This window comes from Dendrobates tinctorius, unplaced genomic scaffold (genome assembly GCF_039654945.1).
Source record: "Dendrobates tinctorius isolate UK_male_01 unplaced genomic scaffold, ASM3965494v1 ptg000046l, whole genome shotgun sequence".
NCBI lineage: Eukaryota > Metazoa > Chordata > Amphibia > Anura > Dendrobatidae > Dendrobates > Dendrobates tinctorius.
Genome location: NW_027361714.1, coordinates 27850024 through 27874409, shown reverse-complemented (window position 1 = coordinate 27874409; position 24386 = coordinate 27850024). Strand labels below are relative to the sequence as shown.

The following is a 24386-nucleotide window of genomic DNA, read 5'->3' as shown; positions in this document are numbered from 1 at the left end:
ATTAAAGCGCAATATGATGGAATTTATAGTGTCGGCGTGCCTCCATTCTCTCTCCTCGTCAAGGACGCAGACTTACTCTCCGCCCCGGCCTCTCGTCTGTGTCTCCTGCTTCAGCTCCTGCTTCCCAGGGTCTGTGCATGCCTGGCAGATCCCCTGGCAGCACGCACCCTGTCTCTTAAAGAGAGAGCGTGCACTCTGCTAAAACAAATAGCTAAGGGACACTTACTACTTAAGGCACTTCCACCTGCTGGGAGGTGCCTGAGGAATGTTTGTGGATAGTTAGTTAGCACTTGCCTGCCTGCTGTTAAGTCCCTTGTCCCCATGTCTTATCCCAAACCAGCTTAGTCTATCCTGTATCTGGGTTCCATTCCTGACCTGTCTGCCATTGTGAAATTGCACCACCTGTTCCAGTTCCATTGGCTGTCTTGTCTGTTATCCAGAAACCACACAGTCTGAGCCCATACCCATGGCCGTTCTGTCTACGATCCTGTAGCTGCACAATCTGTACCAGTACCAGTGGCCATCCTGGCTTCTACCCTAAGGCTGCACAGTCTGAGACCGTATCATTGGCTGTCATGTCCTGGCTGGGTCCCACTATTTGAACTAGCATCTCTGACCCTTGGGGTTAGCTGCTACTGGCCCAGACACTGCACTGGAGTGGTACCTAGAAGCTACCTGCCGCTCAATCCTGACCTAACCATCACAAGCTCCAGTGAATACAAGGTAGCTGCTTATTTATGCCCCTTCAAGATAAACCCAGATGTAGTACATTGAATCCACTATCCACAGGTGTTACAAAATGGATGTTTTTGCCATATTTAAAGTCAGTAGAGATTATTCCCTTGTTGGGAAGTTGTTAGGTGCAACATTAAATATGTATTACCTATCCCAACCTCAAGAACTTTATTGTTTTTACCAAGTAATGACCCAGCTGTGCCAAATTACACAGCAATCCCTTTACCATGGAACCATTAGGATCCTCTGCAGATGCTGCACTGTCCGTCTAATCTGCCTGTATATATGTTGCTAATGATACAAACATCGCTTATGGCAAAACATTTATTCGGTGAATTAACCTAATTATTCAACAGCTGGCAGCTGCAGTAATTACTTTAAGATTATAATACATGATATCTGTTAAAATATAATTACTATGATCTATCAACCGAGTAATTAAAGAAACAAACTGACTTCTTTAGACCTCATTACTTTATTTCCCTTCAAAATTGTTACATAATGACACCATATTAGAAGAGTACCCAGTGAGTTACGCAAAGTCATTTACAGCTGAATCTATAGATATTAAAGGTCATAAGCATATTTAGTCAAAACTCCCAGACATTTCGTGTATTGTTATATTGTTATATTTTTCCTGTTTTCCAGATCTAAAAATATAATTATAGACTAAAGAATTGATTGCAGTGAGTACACTCACCAAGCATGAAATTGACCTGTTATGGTGGAAAAATAAGTAGTGTTGTAAAGATTTTAATTATTCGCTAAGCAATGTACTTGTGGTATTAGTCAATGCTCTCAAAGCTAGTACCTGACTCAGATTCAATGGAAGGAACAGAAAACAATAATTGTTTGCAACTCACACAACTCGTATAATCCCTTGGTATTTGCTGGAGTGTTATCATTACAGACTATTGAGGTGGGCTTAATGGCATTGCTTTTTGCAATTTGACAAAGCTCTAATCAATTAAATCACAGGAAAATAATATGCAGTGATTAAGGCAAAACACTTGTTCTATTACAGTTTGATCCTTTGGTTTATGCGAAGTGGAAAGAAGTGCAAAGTGCTACTTCAGTCCAGTTATCACTTGGCCTTATATCAATCTCCTAATGACTTTTACGGCTAATTAATTGCGTTTTCATTTGTAGTCTCAGCTAGATTAGTCTTAAAAAGTGTAGAATGAGCTAAGCAAGAATAACTAATTAGGAGCATTGCATGCAACATCAAGAGTGTCAATTAGACTTTTTCACAATGGCGCTATTTTTTCTTGTTTTTCGCCTCATCACAAGCTGAAGCCATTTGTATAATAATCTTTATCATTGCCTGTGGCACCATTTTTGGGTCATGGACCATATTGTAGATAAGTTGCCTTCCTTCAGCTCTTCCTTTTTCAGAACACATGGCTTTTCTCCAGAGTCGCAATATAAGACCACCTTTGTAAAAAAGGGAGAGCAAATGTACAAATTAGCTCTATAAATATTAATATGCATGATAATACCTTATATTATTTTAATTTCTGTAAAGGAAATGTGCCAATGTGACAGGCTCCTCCTGAAATTATTATGCCTTATCGACGGCCCCCAAGTCTCTATATTTATGCATAATGCGTACATGTATCTTGTACATGTGGCAGGATCTCGTCCTTCCATGCCAGTTGATGGTTATAATGTCATGTGCTAGAATTTAATGCAAGGCTCCTTTACACCAAATATTCGATTGTCCACTAGTACAATTTAGTTGATAAATCTACACTTATAAACTTGGTATTTTTTAGCCCATTCTTGTTCCCAAACCAAAAAGGATATTCAGCTGTTACTTTTCTTAGACTAACACATATGAAAGAAACCATAATGTAGAAAGTTAACTTTTAACTAGAGAATTTTATTGAGTAGAATTGAATTCTATTACAAAAATCAACAATCACTAAAAATGTGGATTTTTTTCACCGAGTCTAAAGGTTTAAAAATAAAAAAATACTTATCCTCACCTAATCACTTATTTCTCTGCTGCTCACAGCCTCCAGTCTAGTTGTTTCCCCTTACTGTAGGCACAAGCACTGAAATTCTGTGCATAAGGTCATGACATGGACTATGATCTTCCATGCACATGTGCAGAACCATCCAGGACCTCATCAGAACCAGAACTCCCAGCCTACCGTGAAAAGACCCAGAATTTCAGCCTTGCGGCTGTGATAAGAAGATGTGACGAGGACCATACAGAAAATGGTGACGAGCGGAAGGGTTGAACAGGTGAGAAGTGATATGATGTATGTTTCATTTTTTACACCTTAGGCTATGTGCACACGTTGCACATTTGCTTGCAGAAATTTCTGCAAGTTTTCTGCATCTCTTGGCAGAAATACGCAGTGGAACATATGCACATTTTTTATGCGTTTTTATGCTTTTTTATGCGTTTTTTCATGAGTTTTTGTAAAAATATATATATAAAAAAGAATTGAGATGTCATTTCCACTTTTGTCAATCTCTTCTTTTTCATTCTCCATTGAAGACCATAATGTGATTACATACTATGTTCAAATTTAATAATGTTTACACAAACAAATATAAGTGAATATATATATATTTATACACATATATACATATACATGAATTTGTATATGTATATATATATACAGTATATGTATATATATATATATATATGCTTGTGTTTAAGTCGAGTTTTTCAGCACATTTTTTTGTGCTGAAAACTCCCCCCTTGGCTTATACATGAGTCATTGTCCCAGAATGGGACAGCGGGTCACAAAGGCAGGAGCCAGCAGCTGCGGCTAAAGCCCGCGCCCGCTGCTAAAGAGAAATAAATATTCACTGTGCTGGCAGTGAATACTCATTGCTCTTACAGCGCATACAGGTACAGCCGCAGCCACCAGCTTCCAGCACACATACTACTTACCTTCCCTTTGCGCCCTCGCTGCATCTTGTTCCTGTGCCAGCAGCTCTTCTGCCTGAGCGATCACATGTCTCAGCGCATTAAAGTAATGAGTATTCATCTCTCTCCACTCCCATAGGCATGGAGTGAATGTTCATTACCTTAGTGGACCATTTACACGCATAAAAAACGCCACAAAAACATAAAAAACACATCGTGTGCACATAGCCTTACATTTATTACACTTTGTTTTCTGTAAAGACCCCAGTCAATAATAAGCAACATTCAATCTTAGAGAATAACTTAATTGCAATTCAAATTTCCTAGGAAAAACTGTGCAATTTACTAAATTCTAATTTTGCAATATCCATTTATCTCTACTACTTGCACCAACCACAGCAAAAAGCTCTGATTTTGTATGGTTAGGTGTCAAGGTACACTTTCATTGTACAATGAATACAATGGTATGCTGTAGTTGTCATTTTGAGAAAAGTTACCTCTGTACCTCTCATAATGATCTTTTGGGCCCATGGTATTGCTATAATATTCAGCTAGACACTTGCTATAGCTGTCATCAGTGGAGTTACCTCTGATGCCGGCCGGCAGTTTAACTCTATAGATGCTGTAGTCAATAGGTGAGACCGATGTGAAGATAGACCCTGTGAATGTATCTTCTAGTTCCAGGTAGTTGCAGGATGACAACATCAAGGCGGAGGCATCTTCCGAGTTGCTATTGTTGACCGACCAGGAGGAGGAGTCCCAATCCATCTTCATTTCTACCAAGGGGACAGCTATTCCTACCAGACTAAGATAGACTCAGCAAATTATTGTCCTTGTTTCCAAATCTACTTCATTCAAGAGGATGTCCAACTGGTGAGAGGCACTCTGGCCAAGAAGAATATGAAAGACATAACCTTTCTTCTCTTCCAGTGGCTTGGAGAGAACATGGTCCTGATGAGAGGTTTTATGAGCTCAGGAGAAAGAATCTGGCTTCATCTTCTCTGCAAAGAGTCATCAAGGACTTGAAGATGAAGGGGCATAAAGGGGTGGGGTAATGTAACCTTTCTCCTTGTGTCTCTGCATGGTTCCCTTGTGTCTCTGCATGGTTCCCTTCCTCTCTGCATGGTTCCCTTGCGGGGATGCTGGCTTACTCACCACTCCCAATAGGGAGGTGCCTGAGCAATCACTATAGTTAGTCTTAGTGGTGTTGGTGTTTGCAACTGTATGTTGCCAGGTACCTAGTCTGTTATTATTATTCCCGTATCATGTGTTCTCGTTAACTAAGTATAGTTTGTCCGTGTTACTGTGACTGCTTCGATGGTATCCTAATCCTGAAACCGCGTCTGCATTACCTATACCCAATTACCCGATTTCCTGGTCCTAGTGCAGCCAGTCCTGTGTCCACGTCCCTGGTCCTAGTGTGGCTGGCCCCAGAACTGTTTCCTGATATCTACAAATGTGAGCAAGAAGCTATCTTCAATATTCAAGATGTCCTTACAGTCCATCAGTCTCCATATTCTGCTAGTCAGTTACCTTGGTCATGTGACCCCGTGTCAGCAAACCCAACCCCTGGGATTGGCAGCTGCCTAGAAGTGGTACCTGGCGGGGCTACCTGCAGCCAAATCTGTCTCCACCATCAGGAGGTCCAGCAAACACCAAGTAGATTCTTAACTACGCCCCTTCCTAGCATGTTCGGCCCTGTGGCACAGTGGGTCCACGAACCACGTGTGCCACATGTAGGCATGACACATATGATGTTTTAATTGTTTCTTATTGCACTTTTGGTTGGATTTAAACAACCGGAGAAAAAACCCACAATTCTGGCTTTTGGTTTTTGTCTCTAAAGAGTTTACCATACAAGTTAATTATTTGATATTTTGATAGATCAGACTTTTACAGGCGTGGAATAACAAATGTATTCTTTTTTGTTTAATTAATTTCTTTATTTTTAAAGGATGAAAAAGTAAGTGATTCGTATTTCCATTTTTTTCATTTAATTAAATTTTTTGGAATCCTTAATCTTCTAATTCCTTGTTCAATATACTACAGTACAATAACACAGTATTGCAGTATATATCTAAAATCATCTTATGGCTGCGCTTCATAAGAGTACAAACATGACAGCCATAGGTGCCTTTGGCAGGTCTCCAGCTGGCATGGTAAGCTGTCAATAACCTGAGATCACGTTGTGAAGGGCTTAAGAGGACATGAAGTGGCCTCTGGACCATATGCCTAAAATTTCGCTGTCATTGATTACTATTTAAAGATTTACTAGCTACATTTTTGGTTTGCTGCAAAATTCCTTTAACAATGTTATTCAAAATCATTCTTTGATTAATGTCATCTAAAGTAGGCATGCCAAAAGGACAAGGTGACTATAGGCCTTATCAATCTCTAGTGCTATTAACTAAATGGCACATGGTGTTTTGGCACAATTCCTTGGAGAGAAGCTTGGACTCTACTTCAACTTAATATCATTCAGTAAGGAGAATCAAACATTCATTACAGAATTACAGAACTAATTGTATTGATCTGTTTGTACAAAGAAAGCTATGGGAAGTTCTTCATTTGTCATATGACTCTGCTGTATTACCATATTTTACATCTGGCTGCACCATTATTTCGCACCAGTTCACTTCTTTCAGAGGCTGTGTCAATTTACAGAGCATGTATTAAACAAATTCTTTCATGTGCACCTTGATGAACATTAAGGGAAATGACACCTGCATAGAAATGTTCTTCAAATAAATCCAACATAAAGTTTCCAGTTGACACAAGCATATTTGACTAAATGAATTCTAAACATTACATTTGAAGTGAAGGCATTCAATTATTCATCTTGTAATATTAAAGTCTTCAATCTCAACATTCAATTATCCATCAAAGTACATAAAGATTGGCAATAATTACTTTGCCATATAAATTGTAAACATCTCATCTTCCTAAAAATTACATGTGACAGCTACATTTAATCAGATACATTGTACACTGAATCTAATTTTTTAGGCCAAAAGACTACTGTCGTGCAAGTGCAAAGAAAATGTGGTAATTGACTTGCTGAGTTCACCACAAAGCACACTCAGTCACCACAGGATGTGAAGAAGAAAAGAATAAGATGTCTCTTCATCAAGCAGAAGAGGTTACCACTATATTGCTCATTGTTCGTAAGTTATTTCAAGTCTGCAACAAATTAATTAAAGGGGAAATCCAGTAATAATTAGCTTCTGATATTATGGATGAATGTCACACTGTGATTTTGAAAAATCATTCATATCCAGAACTAAAGAATGCTATAGATAACTATTACAACTATGGCTCTATAGTAAAGTTTTAGTGACTAGAAGTCTGACACAAAACTCTGAGCAACTGTGACTTTAAATTTTGATAGCTTAAAAAGCTGTGTTAGGAAATGTGCACACAGCATTTTAATTCTAACACCAATGCCCCAAAAGGTTTGCTTAGGTGAAGATATTTCAGGAAAAAGACTAGGGGTTTTGCTGGTTTTCTTTTATGGCAGCTCTCCCATTGACATATTTTCCCTATGCTTTCAACTATAATGGGTGGGCAGCTGCCAAATGAAGCGACTCGAAGAATGAACATGACTGAACATGGGTACTGCAATGTCATTTTTACATTGCTGAGCATTATGAGGTTTTTTTGCAAAAGTTTTGCAGCAATTTTTCAGGAGGTTTTCTGGCAGAATCTGACCCATGCTCTTAGGTTTCCTTTGCTTCATAGTCTAATCTGAAAATCAGTGGTGATCCAAAATCTCCAACGTTACTTAAAGAAGAACTTTCACAAAATGTTTCATATTGAAATGAACATGCAATAGGTTACACACACGTTACGGAGATATTAGCAAATCTACATATTTGGAAAGCAATGAGGTTTTTAAGGCCCAATAAGTGTTATCAGACAGTTTTCACTGGGGGCGCGTATTTCTTCTCCTGTATGATGCTGACAAATCATAAGCAGGCAGCAGTACTTAAAGGAAATAAGAACATCTCAGTATGTGAGATGTCATGGGTTTACCACGACAGAGAGGAGCCAGAAGACTGCAGCATCTGATTTCTCCTACTCCTACACTGATTAGAAGCACTTCACCTTCATATTAAAGACTGTAGTTTTTTTTTAGCAGTGCATGGGGTTAATCTGCTCAGTTGAGAGCTCCTGGAGGCTTTCCTGCATTAAGGATCAGAGATGTTCACTGTTAGCCCCTCTCCTATATAATCTGAGCCCTGGCAAGCATTCATTGTCAGAGCTAGTTTTTGCTGCATGGCTGGAGGTTGTTGGTTGGTTGCTATTTGCAAAGGCGTTTGGTGGATTTATCCGTGACTGTTGCTAGAATTTGAGAGTGTGCTTATTCCCCTTCTTCTCCTACTTTGGTTTTTCCTCATCCTCCACTCTCCAGTGTATACCTCTGTTGTTTGTGTGAGTATATTTGTATTATTGGAATTTTCATTTATCCCTGTTCATATTACCTTGTTAGACTGGCTGGTGTATTATGGTACACTACTACTCCCCTCTTCCATGGGTAGGGGAAGGGTACAGACTGAGGGTGGATTCAGGAGCTAAGGCAAGGTACGTGGCTCTGGCATATTCACCATCAGAAGTAATCCGGGGAACAGGGCAATCTTAGGGTGCCCCTAGCATTAGGGTCAAGGAAGGAGCCCTTGGTCCCGGGACACCCAACAACAAAGTCATGACATGAGATGTATATCAGACAGCTCTGATTTCCTAGTCTAACAACCTGCATGAGTCAATGAGGTGGGAAGGTAATGCAGCTGAATTAAATTGTGTCACATTCCAACCTTTCTATTAGCTTTCCTCCTCTCATAACACTGCAGAGCGAGTACAAGTTGTTTGGGCAAAAGTGTGCTTTCATAATTGTGATAACTAAGACATGTCAGTAATCAGGAGAGGTGATAGAACATCTAAACTCACAGCAAAATCCAGCTGCCCTGCCCCTGCCCCACACTGTCTAATGCAAGAGATTAGATCAGGAGATCAAGGCTATATATTAGAAATGGTTGACAGCACTCACTAAACAAGAACGCTCGCTCCTGGTCCAAGGAACCCACTTGGAAAATCTCTATTTTTTTGGATCAGGATCTATGGGGTTTTGCTGTGGCTGCTCGTTCATATATTAGGGATACTAGAGATTTTCTTAACAAAATTAATGGCATTAGGGTAACTGAATCAACCATCTTGCCCTTGCTTGATGTAGTTTCATTATACACATCAATCGAACATGAAAAAGGTCTATAGGCAGTGGCTAGGGTGGTTTCAGGCTTGGACATAGCACTGGATTGTGCACAGTGTGTCATCATGCTGCTAGAGTGCATCCTCGGAGGAATTTTTTCCTCTTTGGGGATGACTACTACCTGCAGCTAAGGGGTACCGCCATGGGGTCCAACGTGGCCCCTACATATGCTAACATCTATATGGTGGTATTTGAGGATGACCATGTGTACATTTCTACCTCTTGGGCCATGTATGAGCCTGGTGGTGCTATATTGATGATGTCTTTTTAAATTGGGATAGTAACCTGGAAGAGCTTCATGCCTTTTAGATGGAATTAAACCATATTCACGCTGAACTAAAGTTCGCTTTAACACATTCGGTGAGTCAATTACAATTTCTTGACACTTTGGTGTATAAAAACAATGGTAATCTACAGTATGTACTGATCTATTTGTGAAAGATACAGATAGAAATAGTTTACTTCACTTCAGTAGTAATCATCCAAGAAAAATGGTGAGTTCATTACCGTGGAGTCAAATGATTAGAGTGATTAGAATTGCGTCTTGTGAAGAGACACTGGATGTTAGGCTAGAGGAAATGTGCAATAAATTTGTAAAACGAGAATATCCAAAGAGTGAGGTGCTGAATTATAAAGAGAAGGCTTTAAATCTGACATGTGATGAGACACGTAAGGGAGCATCTATAAAACGGACCAGAAAATGGATTTCGTTTGTGTGCACATTTGGTCCAGCGAGTAAAAAAATTGAAGGTATCTTAAGAAAACACTGGTCACTATTACAACAGGGCTTGCCATTCATTCCAATATTTGCCTCTCAACCAATTTCATCATACAGACGAGGATGTAATCTAAAGAATAGGCTAGTATAATCTGATTTTGATACATCAAAAGTCTTGCTACAAAAACATTATGCACCACCAGACATGGTAATTTTCCCTGTCTGCATTGTGCATGTTGTATTAACATGTTAAAAAGTGATTCTTTTCACCTCCCACATACCGGTAAAAAAATTTTTTTTGAGAGAGAGATATATATGTACATCTAATTTCATCATATATATGATGGTATGCCCTTGTGGGATTTTATATGTGGGTGAGACTACGATGGAGATTAAAGCGCGTATTAGTAAGCACAAGAACACTAGTAGAATGGGTTTAACGGAATTACCAGTTCCTAAACATTTTTCTGATAAGAGACATTCGATGAATCAGTTAAGATTCAGTTATTTGCAGTGTTCCTGTACAAAGGAAAGTAGGGGATAGGTTGAAAATGTTAAAGAAAAAGGAATTGACATGAATTACGGTACTGGGTACTTTAGAGCCCAGGGGACTCAATATTGAATATAATCTATATACAGTACATGTCTAAATTAGGATATCCCTTAGGGCCCCGTCACACATAACGACTCACCAGCGATCCCGACAGCGATATCACCTTGTCATGATCGCTGGTAAGCTGTCAAACAGGCAGCTTCACCAGCGATCAGGACCAGCGACATGTGGGTAACAAGCGATGCACGACGCTTAGTTACCCACAGTGTATCTTAGTTACCAGCGTGCTGATGCACGGAGCTGGTAACCAAGGTACACATCGGGTTTCTAAGGGGTGCGCGGCACTTAGAAACCCAATGTGTACCTTGGTTACCAGCTCCCTGCATCAGCACGCTGGTAACTAAGGTACACGTCAGGCTTCTAGGCGCCACGCGCCCCTTAGAAACCCTGTCATATCCACCATTGCTGCACGCTGTTGCTGGGTAACCATCCATCTCTGTCTGACTCTGCAATCCGCTGTATTCCTGGAAGCCCCTGATCATGTGACCTTTCCTGTTCTGACGCTGCAATCCGCTGTATTCCTGGAAACCCCTGATCATGTGACCCTTCCTATGTTCCAGTCCTGCCCTGATTCTGCAATCCGCTGTATTCCTGGAAACCCCTGATCATGTGACCTTTCCTGCTCTGATTCTGCAATCTGCTGTATTCCTGGAAACCACTGATCATGTGACCTCCTCTATGGCTCTACCCAGTCTGTTCTAGCGATGCTCTCTATGATCCTGGAGGATCTGAACCCAAAGTCCCTCCCTGGTCCTGACCCGGAAGTACTGGTGCTATGGTGCTATATCAGACCGCCCCTCCCTATGGTCAGGGCCTGAGTATCGTGTTGCTTCCCTGCATGGCTGCTTGGCCTGTTGGGTCGCTCCTGTATTCTGTGCCCCTGCACTTTGCTCTGTCATGCGTCTCTGCACATGCTCTGTGCTTGTACTCCGCCACTTGTCCCGTGCCTTGTCTTTTGTTTGTCCATCCTGCTTGGACTTGTTGTCCTTCTGGTGTTCTCTGCCTTGCCCGTTTCTGCCATGTCTTGCTTTCGCTTTGCTCAGTCTTGTGTTCCCTCCTCTGTTCTCTGTTCTTGCCTCTTCTCCCTTGCTCTGACCTATGGTGCCCTGTTGTGCCACCTGGCTCACGCACCATTCCTGCTCTCTGATCTATGGTGCTCTCTAGCACGTTCTCTGACTAGTCCCAAGTCTCTGCCTTGGTCAGGCTCTGGACTTCAGCCTACGCTCCGCTGCTAGCTCTGTCCTCGCTCTGATCTGACTCTATGTTTCTGCCTAAGTTTCCGCTCCGTGTTCCATACCTGCCTAGCTCTGCCTTGTTTCTTGTCTTGCTTTGCTTTGTTGCTTCGTGTGCCCTTTGCATGCGCCTGGCCTTCCTAGCCTCCTGCTTGTGCCTCAGCCGTGCCCGCCCTAGCCTTACCCACCTGCTTTTGCCTCAGCCGTGCTCGGTCAGTGACAGCTATGTCGCCAGCTATGCCTCAGCTGGGGTCGCTGGAGTCTTGCCCGCCTGTTAGTGCTGCAGACCGATCAGCTAGCCAGTGCCCCAGCCATGCTCTCTGTGCTTCCTTGCACTTCTTGCTGTTTCTGCACTGTGCTCTACGTGCTCTCTATAGCACGCACAGGTCCTCACCTGCCCTTTTCATACCTCCCCGTACTTCTCTAAAAGTACGCGCAGGTTTTGCCATGTACCCTGTCGTGCCCTCTAGCACACACAGGTCCTAGTCTGTACCTTGTCTCGAACCCTGACCCTGGCGTGCCTCTCTGCACGCGCAGGACTCTGCTTTTAAACTCTGTCCCTGGCATACCCCTTGGCATGCGCAGGCCTCCGTCCTTGAACCTGACCCTGGCGTGTTCCTTTGCACGCGCAGGACTCTGCTCTGTACCTGTCCCTGGCGTGTCCCTCTACACGCGCAGGCCTCCGTCCTTGTACCTGTCCCTGGCATGCCCCTCGGCATGCACAGGCCTCTGTCCTTGAACCTGGTCCTGGCACGTCTCCTAGCATGCACCCTGCCTCAAACCCTGGCGTGGCTCCTAGCATGCACCCTGCCTCGTCTCCTGGTTTGTCTTCCGGATTCCCGAAGCCTGCCGACCGCTGCCAGTTGTCTGAAACCAGATGACTGCACCCTGATGCCTGGATCCTGTCAGTCCTTGCCAGTCTTCTGGAGTCCGATGCCTTCGCACCTGCTTTGGACCCTGGCATGTCTCCTTGCATGCACCCTGCCCTGGACTCTGGCGTGTCTCTCGGCGCGCACCTTGTCTTGGACTCTGGCGTGTTCTAGCACGCATCCCTTCTAGGAACTCTTTTGCGTTCCCTAACATGCACCCTGCCCAGGACTCTGGTATGTTTTCTGCACGTGTTATGTCTGGAACATTTGGCGTGCCCTTGCAAGCACCTTGCCGTGTTTCACCGTTTGTGCCCTGCATCTGATTCTCTGTTTTTGCCGTGTATCTGATTAAAGTGTGTAACCACGTTTGCTGAAGAAATCCTGTGACCTCGCTTATGTTTCATATCCTGTTTGTTCTGTTGCCAGGCACTCAATAGTGTCTCCCTGAGCCGGCCGTCTGGTCCAGCTGCCGTGGTGGTTTACCCCCTTGGTCTTGCCCCTGACACTCCCTGTACAGGGGGTGGGTTCTCACTAGGCTAGCTCGCCCTAGGTGGGTGGGTGCCACGGCCCAGAGGGTCCACTCTAAAAGGAAAAACGACTCAGCATAAGCTGACGCTCATCACAAACCCGATGTGTACCTTGGTTACCAGCTCCTGCTCGCTGGTCGCTGGTCTCCCACCTGTCAAACGCAGCGATGCGTGCTGACGAGCGGGAGACAAGTGACCCCAAAAATGTCCAGAGGTTTCCGCAGCGATCAGCGATACCCAGCAGGGTGGCCGGTCGCTGATCGCTGTCACACACAGCGATCTCGCTGGTGAGATCGCTGTTGCGTCACAAAACTTGTGACTCAGCAGCGATCTCACTAGCGAGATCACTATGTGTGACGGGGGCTTTAGTCTCCTTTGTTGTTTTTTACTCATTGGTCTGCTTTTTAATCACTTGTTTTCTTTTTCTTTTCTTCTCCAGCGCTGTTTACATGAATGAGAGCAACTAAAGATCTTGAGGACTTGGATCGTTTGAAGATACAGATTGGAGATTTGTAAATTTGATCTACCACAACTTATATATTGTATTGTCTCCTCCCCTTGCCATCTGGTTCTTCTTTTTCATTATCTTTTTTAATTAATATATATGTCCCCTCTTTTTAGGATTGAGGTAGTTTTATACATATGGATACCTATCATATGCACTTAGGTATAGATTAGTTATTTGTACTTTTGACTAGCTTTGGAGTACTTTGTTTAATTATGGGGTGGCTTTTATACTATTGATATGCATTAAGTCTTATTCTCTGTTGCATTTGGGCACCATACATATGGAACTTGTGCACAAATGGTTTCATATGATCTGGTCAGTGCGCTTGACTGATTGCCCTTTATTATAAAGCGATCATTGTTGTGATGGATATGGCTTTTGACGCTTCTGGCTGTTACTGGTCTCAGCGCTCTGGGTGCGCGTATGCACTGGGTCCATACATCATACGGAGTTTGGTCACATGCTTTGTCCTGTGACCACCCCCCCAGTGATGTTGGGCATGGGTGTGCACTGCATCCGGCATCCGTACAGCGTCTGCATGAGACACAGTGTTTGTTCACATACTTTTTCATGTGACCGCCCCCCGGTGATGTCAGGCATGAGGGTGCGCGGCATCCGGACGTTGTCAGGATAAGACACAGCATCCGGTTGGCCCCAGGATATTTAATAACCTGACTAATATTGTTTAGATGCCTGTGATAGGCTTACATATGATTCATTATTATTCTGGTGCTTTTTCAATGGGCAATTCTGATTGGATGTTGATAACAACAAGGGAACATGTGTGTGATTCCCTCCTCCTACTCCCCTTACCTTGTTGGTTTTATGGTTTTATATTCCTATGATAATTTGTTTTTCTTTACTGGTAGATTATGTTTATATCATTATTTAAATAACATCTCTGTTATAGTATAATAATGAATACACTGGATATACACACACTATTGGTTATCGAGAGTTATTATTTAGATTATTTGTGATGTCTGTGTATAATTTATGTAAATTTTGCTTAATGTGTTTGTGGGCTGGGCTTGAATTGTGATTGGGGCAGATTTTGCTTCCAAACTACTTAAGCCAGCCATTTGAGACATATTGTACACTTGATAAAGAACTACAGGAGGTTGAAACGTTGTATGTTCCACATGGCGGAATTAAGTTCCTTTAAAATTTCAACACCTCATTTGGACGCTGTTCTCATTTACCTTGTATCCAGGAGATCAAGGCTGTCTGTCATTATACATCTTACATACTGAGAAATCTCAAAGCTAGGGTGGGGCGTGTTCTTCTTTCCATTGAGTGTTGTTGCCTGCTTATGATTAGTTAGCATCATACAAGGAGATGAAATACTCACCCCCAGTGAAAACTGTCTGATAGCACCCACTCATTAGATGCCAATAGAAAAGTGAAATTAAACAAAAAAAGCATTTTATTCTGCTCTGTAGCCACTATATTATTGTGTGTCCAGTTCAACATGAAAATTTTAGTGAAAGGTCCTATTTAAAGTATTACAAAATCATCTTAACTAAGATTTCTATTGAAAAATTAGGGCTATACTCATTAAGACTGGCATATCGTGTGCCAGTGTTCATAAGGGGCATGCAGGAATAAGATGCACCAAAATTATTTTTTATTAATAGTGTGCACCTTGCCAGAAATGTTATTCAAGTTAAAAACTAGATTACCATTTATGGTATAAGAAATGCTGCCAATTTTGAAGTATTTGATGGGTGGGCACAGCCACGCTCTACCCACACTGGATCCTATCCAGATCTACTCATTTTGGTGGAGCTGCCTGAAACTCCAAAAGTCACAACATTTTTGTGCAATTTCGCATTGTGCAAACTTTTGTGAATTTTCAAAGTACTTTACGCCAGTTTTCTGGTGTAAACACTTTGATAAATTGGGGCCTTAGCTTCCCATTTTAAAAACTTTTACATTAGTTAAAAGAAGAGATAGAAAACCGGTATCTACTTTTTATCTGCTTTTTTTGGAAAGCTACAGTTCCATTTGTACAGACAGCTGAGATTTAAAAGCAGTACTTTAGGTTATGTTTTTTCCCAATTTCAAAAAGTGAAATTTAGGATATGCTGGGGTTTAAAGGGCATTGTGTGTACAAGAGTTTTACAAGTCCCAGTCACTTAAATGTAATATTTGCCCACTCTGGTAATTATTGCAGAACAGTAGAAAAATCAGAAGGGCAAATTTTCCAATCAATATACACTACATATCTTGTACATAGTCAGAAATAAGGCTCACATGTCGCTCTTCACAGTTGTTATTTTTTTACACACTTTTTGTGGTGATCTTGCTATGAGGCTTTGGCTTTGGGAAAAGGGATCTCAAAGATGTAATAACTGAACTGCAGCCAAGAATAAATCCTACAAGTCATAATGAAAATCACAGCATATATTTTAATTATTCAAAATGTATTATCAATGAAATGCAAATTTAACATTGTGTATTAAATATTTCATTACTGGATACAAGCATTACATATTAATTGTATAAAATCTATACAATTAACATACCTGAAAATTTGTTGGAGTTATAAAGAAAATGTAATGTCGATAGAACCCTATTTTGTTGTGCTGAGAAGTCAGGAATGTTTGGAGCTTTATCACCATTCACTAGCATCCTATTCGGCAGAAATGTCTGAAAATCATTCGTGGTCTCAAGATTAGTGGGGAAATTAGTCGCTGCAATGAAATCAACTATCATTGCCCAATCCAAACCAAAGCTTTGTTCTGGTTCTGAATGGTAGCTTAACCTGCAGATATATAAGTATTAAGTCAGAATGTTTCAGGATTAACTATGAATATTGCTTCATAAATATTTTAATGCTTTGTAAATTGAATAAAAAAGTTGACCTGAAGACTAATGATGAGCGAACGTGCTCAAATAATATGTTCTAGTCCCCGCGGCTGCATGTCTTGCCGCTGTTAGACAGCCTCAACACATGCAAGGATTGCCTATTTGTCAGACAATCCCTGTATGTGTTACGGCTGTCTAACAGCATAAAGACACGGGACTCAAACATATTTTTCGAGCATGTTGAAGTCACTCGGTTAGAACCCGAGCATAATAATAATCTTTATATAGTGCTAACATATTTCACAGTGCTTTACAGTTTGCACATATTATCATCACTGTCCCCAATGGGGCTCACAATCTAGATTCCCTATCAGTATGTCTTTGGAATGTGGGAGGAAACCGGAGTACCCAGAGGAAACCCACACAAACTGTTAGGCGTCGGATTCCTGACACTGCACAGCGGGAATCCAGAGCCAGACATCCAGCGGTCTCCCATTCTCCTCTGACCGCTCCGGGTGCTGCTCAGCAATCACGGCGAGCCAGGCGTGCTACTCAGACTTGCTCTGACAGCCTGGATGTTGCTGCCATCTCTGGTGCAGCAATGGTAGTGCATCCTGTTCTGCAGGGAACCGCTCCAGAGGCTAAGTCCTCATGCCGTGCTACTGGGCATGCCAGCAAGGTGACCTCTCACTGGAGAGCAGGGGTCACACGCTCAGGTCCTGCGTCAGATCAGATTGGTCCTTTCCAGGGTACTGGAAGGTCCCGGAAGCGCATGGCTATAAAAAGCCCGCATGGCGGCTCGGCCATGCGCTAGTGTAGCATATTATGCTGTGTGTGTATGGTGATTGATGCATGGACTGGTGACTGACTTATTATGAAACCCCTTCCCTTGGATAATACGATTGGTGACTGTGTGTTGGGTTAGTCAGCTCCAGGTTGTGGCAAGCTACATGCCATTGTGCGATCCACGCCTACACTAGCATCCGTCGGTGCCCGGTTCTCGGCGCCGACGCTTACGGCTTTAGTTGCCGCTGCGCTGCAATACCAGCAGCTATTGGTGTTCGCGGCTGCGACGCCACACGCCGGCTCCTGTGACGTTAACAGGACCAGCGCCTTTGCATATATTTTTGCCAAGCGACTCTGTGTCTGAACAGAGTTCGCTCCTAGCGTTCGCGTGACGTTAACCCGTACTCACTACGGCACCTTCTGGTGCATCTGCCATTGTCCAGCAGCGTTCTAGTCACCTACCGCATGGTGGACCCCGGGCGGCGAACGCACCTCCTATTATTTATATTTGGTGCTTTCCGCCGTCCCTAACACAAACACGGGGAGAACATACAAACTCCTTGCAGATGTTGTCCTTGGTGGGATTTGAACCCAGGACCCCAGCACTGCAAGACTGCAGTGCTATCCACTGAGCCACCGTGCCACCCGAGCATGCTCGTATAACGCCTTATCCGAGCACTCATTACTACTTAAGGCATTTTCCAGTCTCAGAAATCCCCAATCTCCAGGCGCAGTTTGTTTTAAATAAAACAAACTTCCTATACTTACCCTCCTCAGGTCCTGCAGTAAGTCCCTGTCACTGCTACTGGTGTCTCTTACTATCACATTGACAATGCAGCAGGCCCTCAGTGGGATGTGAGGCTCTAGTCGGTCAGACTTGCAGAGATCACTGATTGGTGCCGTACTGTTGAAATTATGTCATTACTGCAGTCTATTACAGAGAGCAGGGCAGTGGTAAAAATTTAGCACTGTACCAAGAGAGGTTGAGAACATAATAGTTTGTTTGAGATACTTTTTAACCCCTTTGAGACGAAGCCTGTTTTCACCTTGATGATCGGGCCAATTTTTACACTTCTGCCCACTGTCACTTTATGAGGTAATAACTCTGGAACGCTTCAATGGATCTTGGTGATTCTGAAAATGTTTTCTCATGACATATTGTACTTTATGTTAGTGGTAAAATTTCTTTGATATTGCTTGCATTTTTTTGTGAAAAAATGGAAATTTGGCGAAAATTTTGAAAATTTTGCAATTTTCAAACTTAATTTTTATGTGCTTAAATCAGAGAGCCATATCGCACAAAATAGTTAATAAATAACATTTCCCACATGTCTACTTTACATCACCACAATTTTGGAAACATAATTTTTTTGTTAAAAGGGTTAAAATTTGACCAGCGATTTCTCATTTTTACAACAAAATTTGCAAAAACATTTTTTTTTTAGGGACCACCTCACATTTGAAGTGACTTTGAAGGGCCTATATGATAGAAAATACCCCAAAATTACACCATTCTAAAAACAGCACTCCTCAAAGTGCTCAAAACCACATTCAAGAAGTTTATTAACCCTTCAGGTGCTTCACAGGAATTTTTGGAATGTGGAAGGAAAAAGTAAACATTTACTTTTCTTTCACAAAAATGTTCCATTAGACCTATTTTTTTTACTTTTGCAAGGGTAACAGGAGAAAATGGACAATACATTTTGTTGTGCAATTTCTCTTGAGCATGCTGATACTCCATATGTGGGGAAAATCTACTGTTTGGGCACACGGCAGGGCTCAGAAGGGAAGGAGCGCCATTTGACTTTTTGAATGTAAAATATGCTGGAATTAGAGGTTGTCATGTTGAGTTTGGAGAGCCCCTGATGTGCCTAAACAGTGGAAACCCCCAACAAGTGACATCATTTTAGAAACTAGACTCCTTAGACAACTTATGTAGATGTGTATTGAGCACCTTGAACCCACAAGTGCTTCACAGAAGTTTATAGCGTAGAGACATGGGAATAACAAAATCACATCCACGGTATTCACGATGGAAAATGAAATGCTAGGTGAAATGCAGAGAGACAAAGAAAACCCTATATTAAGGGTCACTAATCTAACCCAAGAAGAGGTGCGAAATCGGCTAAATAAGATTAAAATAGATAAATCTACGGGTCCAGATGGCATACACTCACGAGTACTAAGAGTACTAAGTAATGTAATAGACAAGCCAATATTTCTTATATTTAGGGACTCTATAGCAATGGGCTCTGTTCCACAGGACTGGCGCATAGCAAATGTGGTACCAATATTCAAAATGGCTCTAAAAGTGAACCTGAAAATTATAGGCCAGTAAGTCTAACCTCTGTTGTTGGTAACATTTTTGAAGGGTTTCTGAGGGATGTTATTCTGGATTATCTCAATGACTCTGAGAATAACTGTTTAACGCCATATCAGCATGGGTTTATGAGGAATCACTTTAAATCTCCATCCCAAAATGACCCGCTTTACTGGTAAGAGGTTTCCTGTTTATATTCACATGTCATTATGGTGATGTTTGTATATTGGTATATGTTGTATTTTTTCCTTGGAGCTCCATCTCTTTTTTTATACAATCCCAGTGACTTTAACCCCTTAACCCCCAAGGGTGGTTTGCACGTTCATGACCGGGCCAATTTTTACAATTCTGACCACTGTCCCTTTAAGAGGTAATAACTCTGAAACGCTTCCATGAATCCTGGTGATTCTGACACTGTTTTCTTGTGACATATTGTACTTCATGCTAGTGGTAAAATTTCATTCATATAACTTGCATTTATTTGTGAAAAAAACGGAAATTTGGTGAAAATTTTGAAAATTTTGCAATTTTCCAACTTTGAATTTTTATGCCCTTAAATCAGAGATATGGCACACAAAAAACTTAATAAGTAACATTTCCCACATGTTTACTTTACATCAGCACAATTTTGGAACCAAAATTTTTTTTTGTTAAGAAGTTATAAGGGTTAAAAGTTGACCAGCGATTTCTCATTTTTGCAACACCATTTTATTTTTACGGACCACATCACATTTGAAGCCACTTTGAGGGATCTATATGATAGAAAATACCCAAAAGTGACACCATTCTAAAAACTGCACCCCTTAAGGTGCTCAAAACCACATTCAAGAAGTTTATTAACCCTTCAGGTGCTTCACAGGAATTTTTTGAATATTTAAAAAAAATGAACATTTAACTTTTAAAAAAAAAAAAAATACTTCAGGTTCAATTTTTTTTATTTTACCAAGAGTAACAGGAGACATTGGACTTCAAAAGTTATTGTGCAGTTTGTCCTGAGTACACTGATACCTGATATGTGGGGGGAACCACTGTTTCAGCGCATGGCAGAGCTCAGAAGGGAAGGAGCGCCGTTTGACTTTTTCAAAGCAAAATTGGCTGGAATTCAGATCGGACGCCATGTCACGTTTGGAGAGCCTCTGATGTACCTAAACAGTGGAAACCTCCCACAAGTGACCCCATTTTGGAAACTAGACCCCCCAAGGAACTTATCTAGATATGTGTTGAGAACTTTGAACCTGCAAGGGCTTCACAGAAGTTTATAACGTACAGCTGTAGAATTAAAAAATCATATTTTTTCCACAAAAATGATCTTTTCACCCCCAATTTTTATTTTCCCAAGGGTAACAGGACCCTAAAAGTTATTGTGCAATTTGTCCTGAGTACGCTGATACCCCATATGTGGGTGTAAACGGCTATTTGGGCGCATGGCAGAGCTCAGAATGGAAGCAGCGCCATTTGACTTTTTTGGCTGGAATTGAGATCGGACACCATGTCGCGATTGGAAAACCCCTGATGTACCAAAACAGTGGAAACCTCCCACAAGTGACCCCATTTTGGAAACTAGACCCCCCAAGGAACTTATCTAAATGTGTGGTGAGAACTTTGAACCCCCAAGGGCTTCACAGAAGTTTATAACGTACAGCCGTACAATTAAAAAATCATATTTTTTCCACAAAAATGATCTTTTCACTCTCAATTCTTATTTTTCCAAGGGTAACAGGACCTTAAAAGTTATTGTGCAATTTGTCCTGAGTGCGCTGATACCCCACATGTGAGGGTAAACCACTATTTGGGCGCATGGCAGAGCTCGGAAGGGAAGCAGCGCCATTTGACGTTTTTGGCTGGAATTGAGATCGGACACCATGTCGCGTTTGGAAAGCCCCTGATGTACCAAAACAGTAAAAAAAAACCATAAATGACACCATTTTGGAAACTAGACCCCCCAAGGAACTTATCTAGATGTGTGGTGAGCACTTTGAACCCCCCAGTACTTCACAGAAGTTTATAACGCCCGGGCGTGAAAATAAAAAAATCGTATTTTTTCCACACAAACATGATCTTTTAGTCACCAATTTTTTTATTTTCCCTAGGATACCAGGAGAAATTGGACCCCAAAAGTTGTTGTCCAATTTGTCCTGAGTGCGCTGATACCCCATATGTGGGAGAAAACTACTGTATGGACACACGTTGGGGCTCGGAAGGGAAGTAGTGATGTTTTGAAATGCAGACTTTGATGGAATGGTCAGCGGGTGTCATGTTGCTTTTGGAGAGCCCCTGATGTACCTAAACAGTGGAAACCCACCACAAGTGATGCCATTTTGGAAACCAGACCCCCTAAGGAACTTATCTAGATGTGTGGTGAGCACTTTGAACCCCCCCAGTGCTTCACAGAAGTTTATAACGACCGGGCATGAAAATAAAAATATCGTATTTTTTCAACAAACATGATCTTTTAGTCCCCAATTTTTTTATTTTCCCAAGGGCAACAAGAGAAATTGGACCCCAAAAGTTGTTGTCCAAATTGTCCTGAGTACGCTGATACCCCATATGTGGGAGAAAACTATTGTATGGGCACACGTTGGGGCTCGGAAGGGAAGTAGTGACGTTTTGGAATGCAGACTTTGATGGAATACTCTACGGGTGTCATGTTGCCTTTGGAGAGCCCCTAATGTACCTAAACAGTGGAAACCCCCACAAATGACACCATTTTCGAAACTAGACCCCCCCCAAGGAACTTATCTAGATGTGTGGTGAGCACTTTGAACCCCCCAAGGACTTCGCAGAAGATTATAATGCTCGGGCATGAAAATAAAAAAATCGTATTTTTTCCTCAAATATGATCATTTAGTCCCCAATTTTTTTATTTTCCCAAGGGTAACAGGAGAAATTGGACCCCAAAAGTTGTTTTGCAATTTGTCCTGAGTAGGCTGATACCCTATATGTGGGGGTAAAACACTGTTTAGGCGCATGGCAGAGCTTGGAAGGGAAGGAGCACCATTTGACTTTTTCAACATAGAATTGGCTGGAATTGAGATCAGACACCATGTTGCATTTGGAGAGCACCTGATGTGCCCAAAGAGTGGAAACCCCCCAATTATAACTCCAACCCTAAACCCAACAAACCCTTAACCCTAATCTCAGCCCTAACTGTAGCCCTAACCCTAGCCCTAACCCTAACCCAACCCAAACCCTAGCCCTAGCCCTAGCCCTAACCCTAATGGGAAAATGGAAATAAATACATTTTCTTTTAATTTTTGTATTTTTCCCTAACTAAGGGGGTGATAACGGGGGGTTTGATTTACTATTTATAGCGGGTTTTTATTTTTGGCAGCTGTCGCACGCTAAAAGACGCTTTTTATTGTAAAAATAGTTTTTGCATCACCACATATTGAGAGCTATAATTTTTCCATATTTTGATGCACAGAGTCATGTGAGGTCTTATTTTTTGCGGAACGAGTTGACGTTTTTATTAGTATCATTTTCGGGCATGTGACATCTTTTGATCGCTTTTTATTCTGATTTTTGGGACGCAGAATGAACAAAAACCAGCGTTTCATGAATTTCTTTTGGGGGGTGCGTTTACACCGTTCCGCCTGCGGTAAAATTGTTAAAGCGCTTTTATTCTTCGGGTCAGTACGGGTACCTCATTTAGGTCGTTTTTTTATGTTTTGGCGCTTTTATGCAATGAAAACAATTTTATATAAAAAATAATTATTTTTGCATCGCTTTATTCTGCGAGCTATAACTTTTTAATTTTTTTGCTGATGATGCTGTATGGCAGCTCGTTTTTGCGGGACAAGATGACATTTTCAGCGGTACCATGGATATTTATGTGCGTCTTTTTGATCGCGCGTTATTGCACTTTTTGTTCGGCGGTATGATAATAAATCATTATTTTTTGCTTCGTTTTTTATTTTTATTTTTTAAGGGGTTCGCTAAAGGGGTTAACTAATGGGAAAGTTTTATAGGGCGGGTGGTTTCGGATGCGGTGATACCAAATATGTGTACTTTTATTGTTTTTTTTTTATTTCCAAAAAATGAATTTATTAGGGAATATTTTTTTTTTTTAATTTATTTAGCGATTTTTTAAAAATTATTTTTACACTTTTTTTTTTAACTTTATTAAATTGTTCCAGGGGGGACATCACTGTCATGTGACAGATCTCTGATCTGTCACATCACAGGCACTGCACAAGGCTTCCTCCTTGCCTGCGCTTTGCAGGCATGAGGAAGCCAGCTCCATGCAGGCCCCCGAAGGTCCCCGTCGCCATCTTGGATTCGGGGACCTGCAGGGATGGAGCCCACCGCAGCAGCGCTGCACATTGCGCTGCTGTGGGGGGCTCAGGGAAGCATGGAGGGAGCCTCCTCCCTGCCGATGCTTCCCTTTAACCCCCGATACACCGCGATCGTGTTTGATCACGGTGTGCAAGGGGTTAACGTGTCAGGGGCGGTCCGTGACCGCCCCTGACACATTGTGCCGGGTGTCAGCTGTGATAATCAGCTGACACCCGGCCGCGATCAGCGGCGCTCACCACGTGGGCGCCGGTGATCGCTGTGATGTACTATCCCGTCCCTGGGAATTAAGTCCCAGGGCACATGTACGGGATAGTACGTCACATGACAGAAAGGGGTTAAATGATATGTGATTAAAGGATAGGTATATAAGCATTATTTAACATGTGGCGAGAGTGGGTCATTTTGGGATGGGGATTTAAAGGGATGAGTACTATAATAACAAGTTGATATTCAAGCCTATAATACTGAGTGCCACCTACTGGTGTCCTTATTTCACTTTAAATACTGTATATGTGTGTTGTTTTTATATTGTCCACAAGATCTAATAAAGATTTTTGTATATTTTTAATAAAAACGCTCCTCTTTTTCTCCTCCTTTCAATACGATGCTTTTCGAGTGGTATGTACACATGGAGTACTGTGTACAGTTTTGGGCAACGGTGCTCAGGAAGGATATAATAGAGCTAGAGCGAGTACAAAGTAGGGCAACAAAATTAATAAAGGGGATGGGGGAACTACAATACCCAGAGAGATTAGCAAAATTAGGATTATTTAGTCTAGAAAAAAGAAGACTGAGGGGCGATCTAATAGCCAAGTATAGTA

General features: G+C 41.8%; 1 protein-coding gene across 2 annotated transcripts in view; it reads right to left on the bottom strand.

Moving 5' to 3' along the window:
* Window positions 1-1191: 1191 nt before the first annotated feature.
* Window positions 1192-24386, bottom strand: part of CUNH6orf58 (chromosome unknown C6orf58 homolog) — a 93051-nt gene continuing 69856 nt past the window's right edge. For both annotated transcript variants that reach the window (XM_073575778.1, XM_073575779.1), the window contains exons 5-6: window positions 15881-16119; window positions 1192-2169 (exon numbers count right to left, since the gene is read on the bottom strand). In XM_073575778.1, the coding sequence (XP_073431879.1) occupies window positions 1994-2169; window positions 15881-16119 (415 nt within the window). In that variant the 3' untranslated portion in view covers window positions 1192-1993. The remainder of the gene's footprint in view (window positions 2170-15880; window positions 16120-24386) is intronic.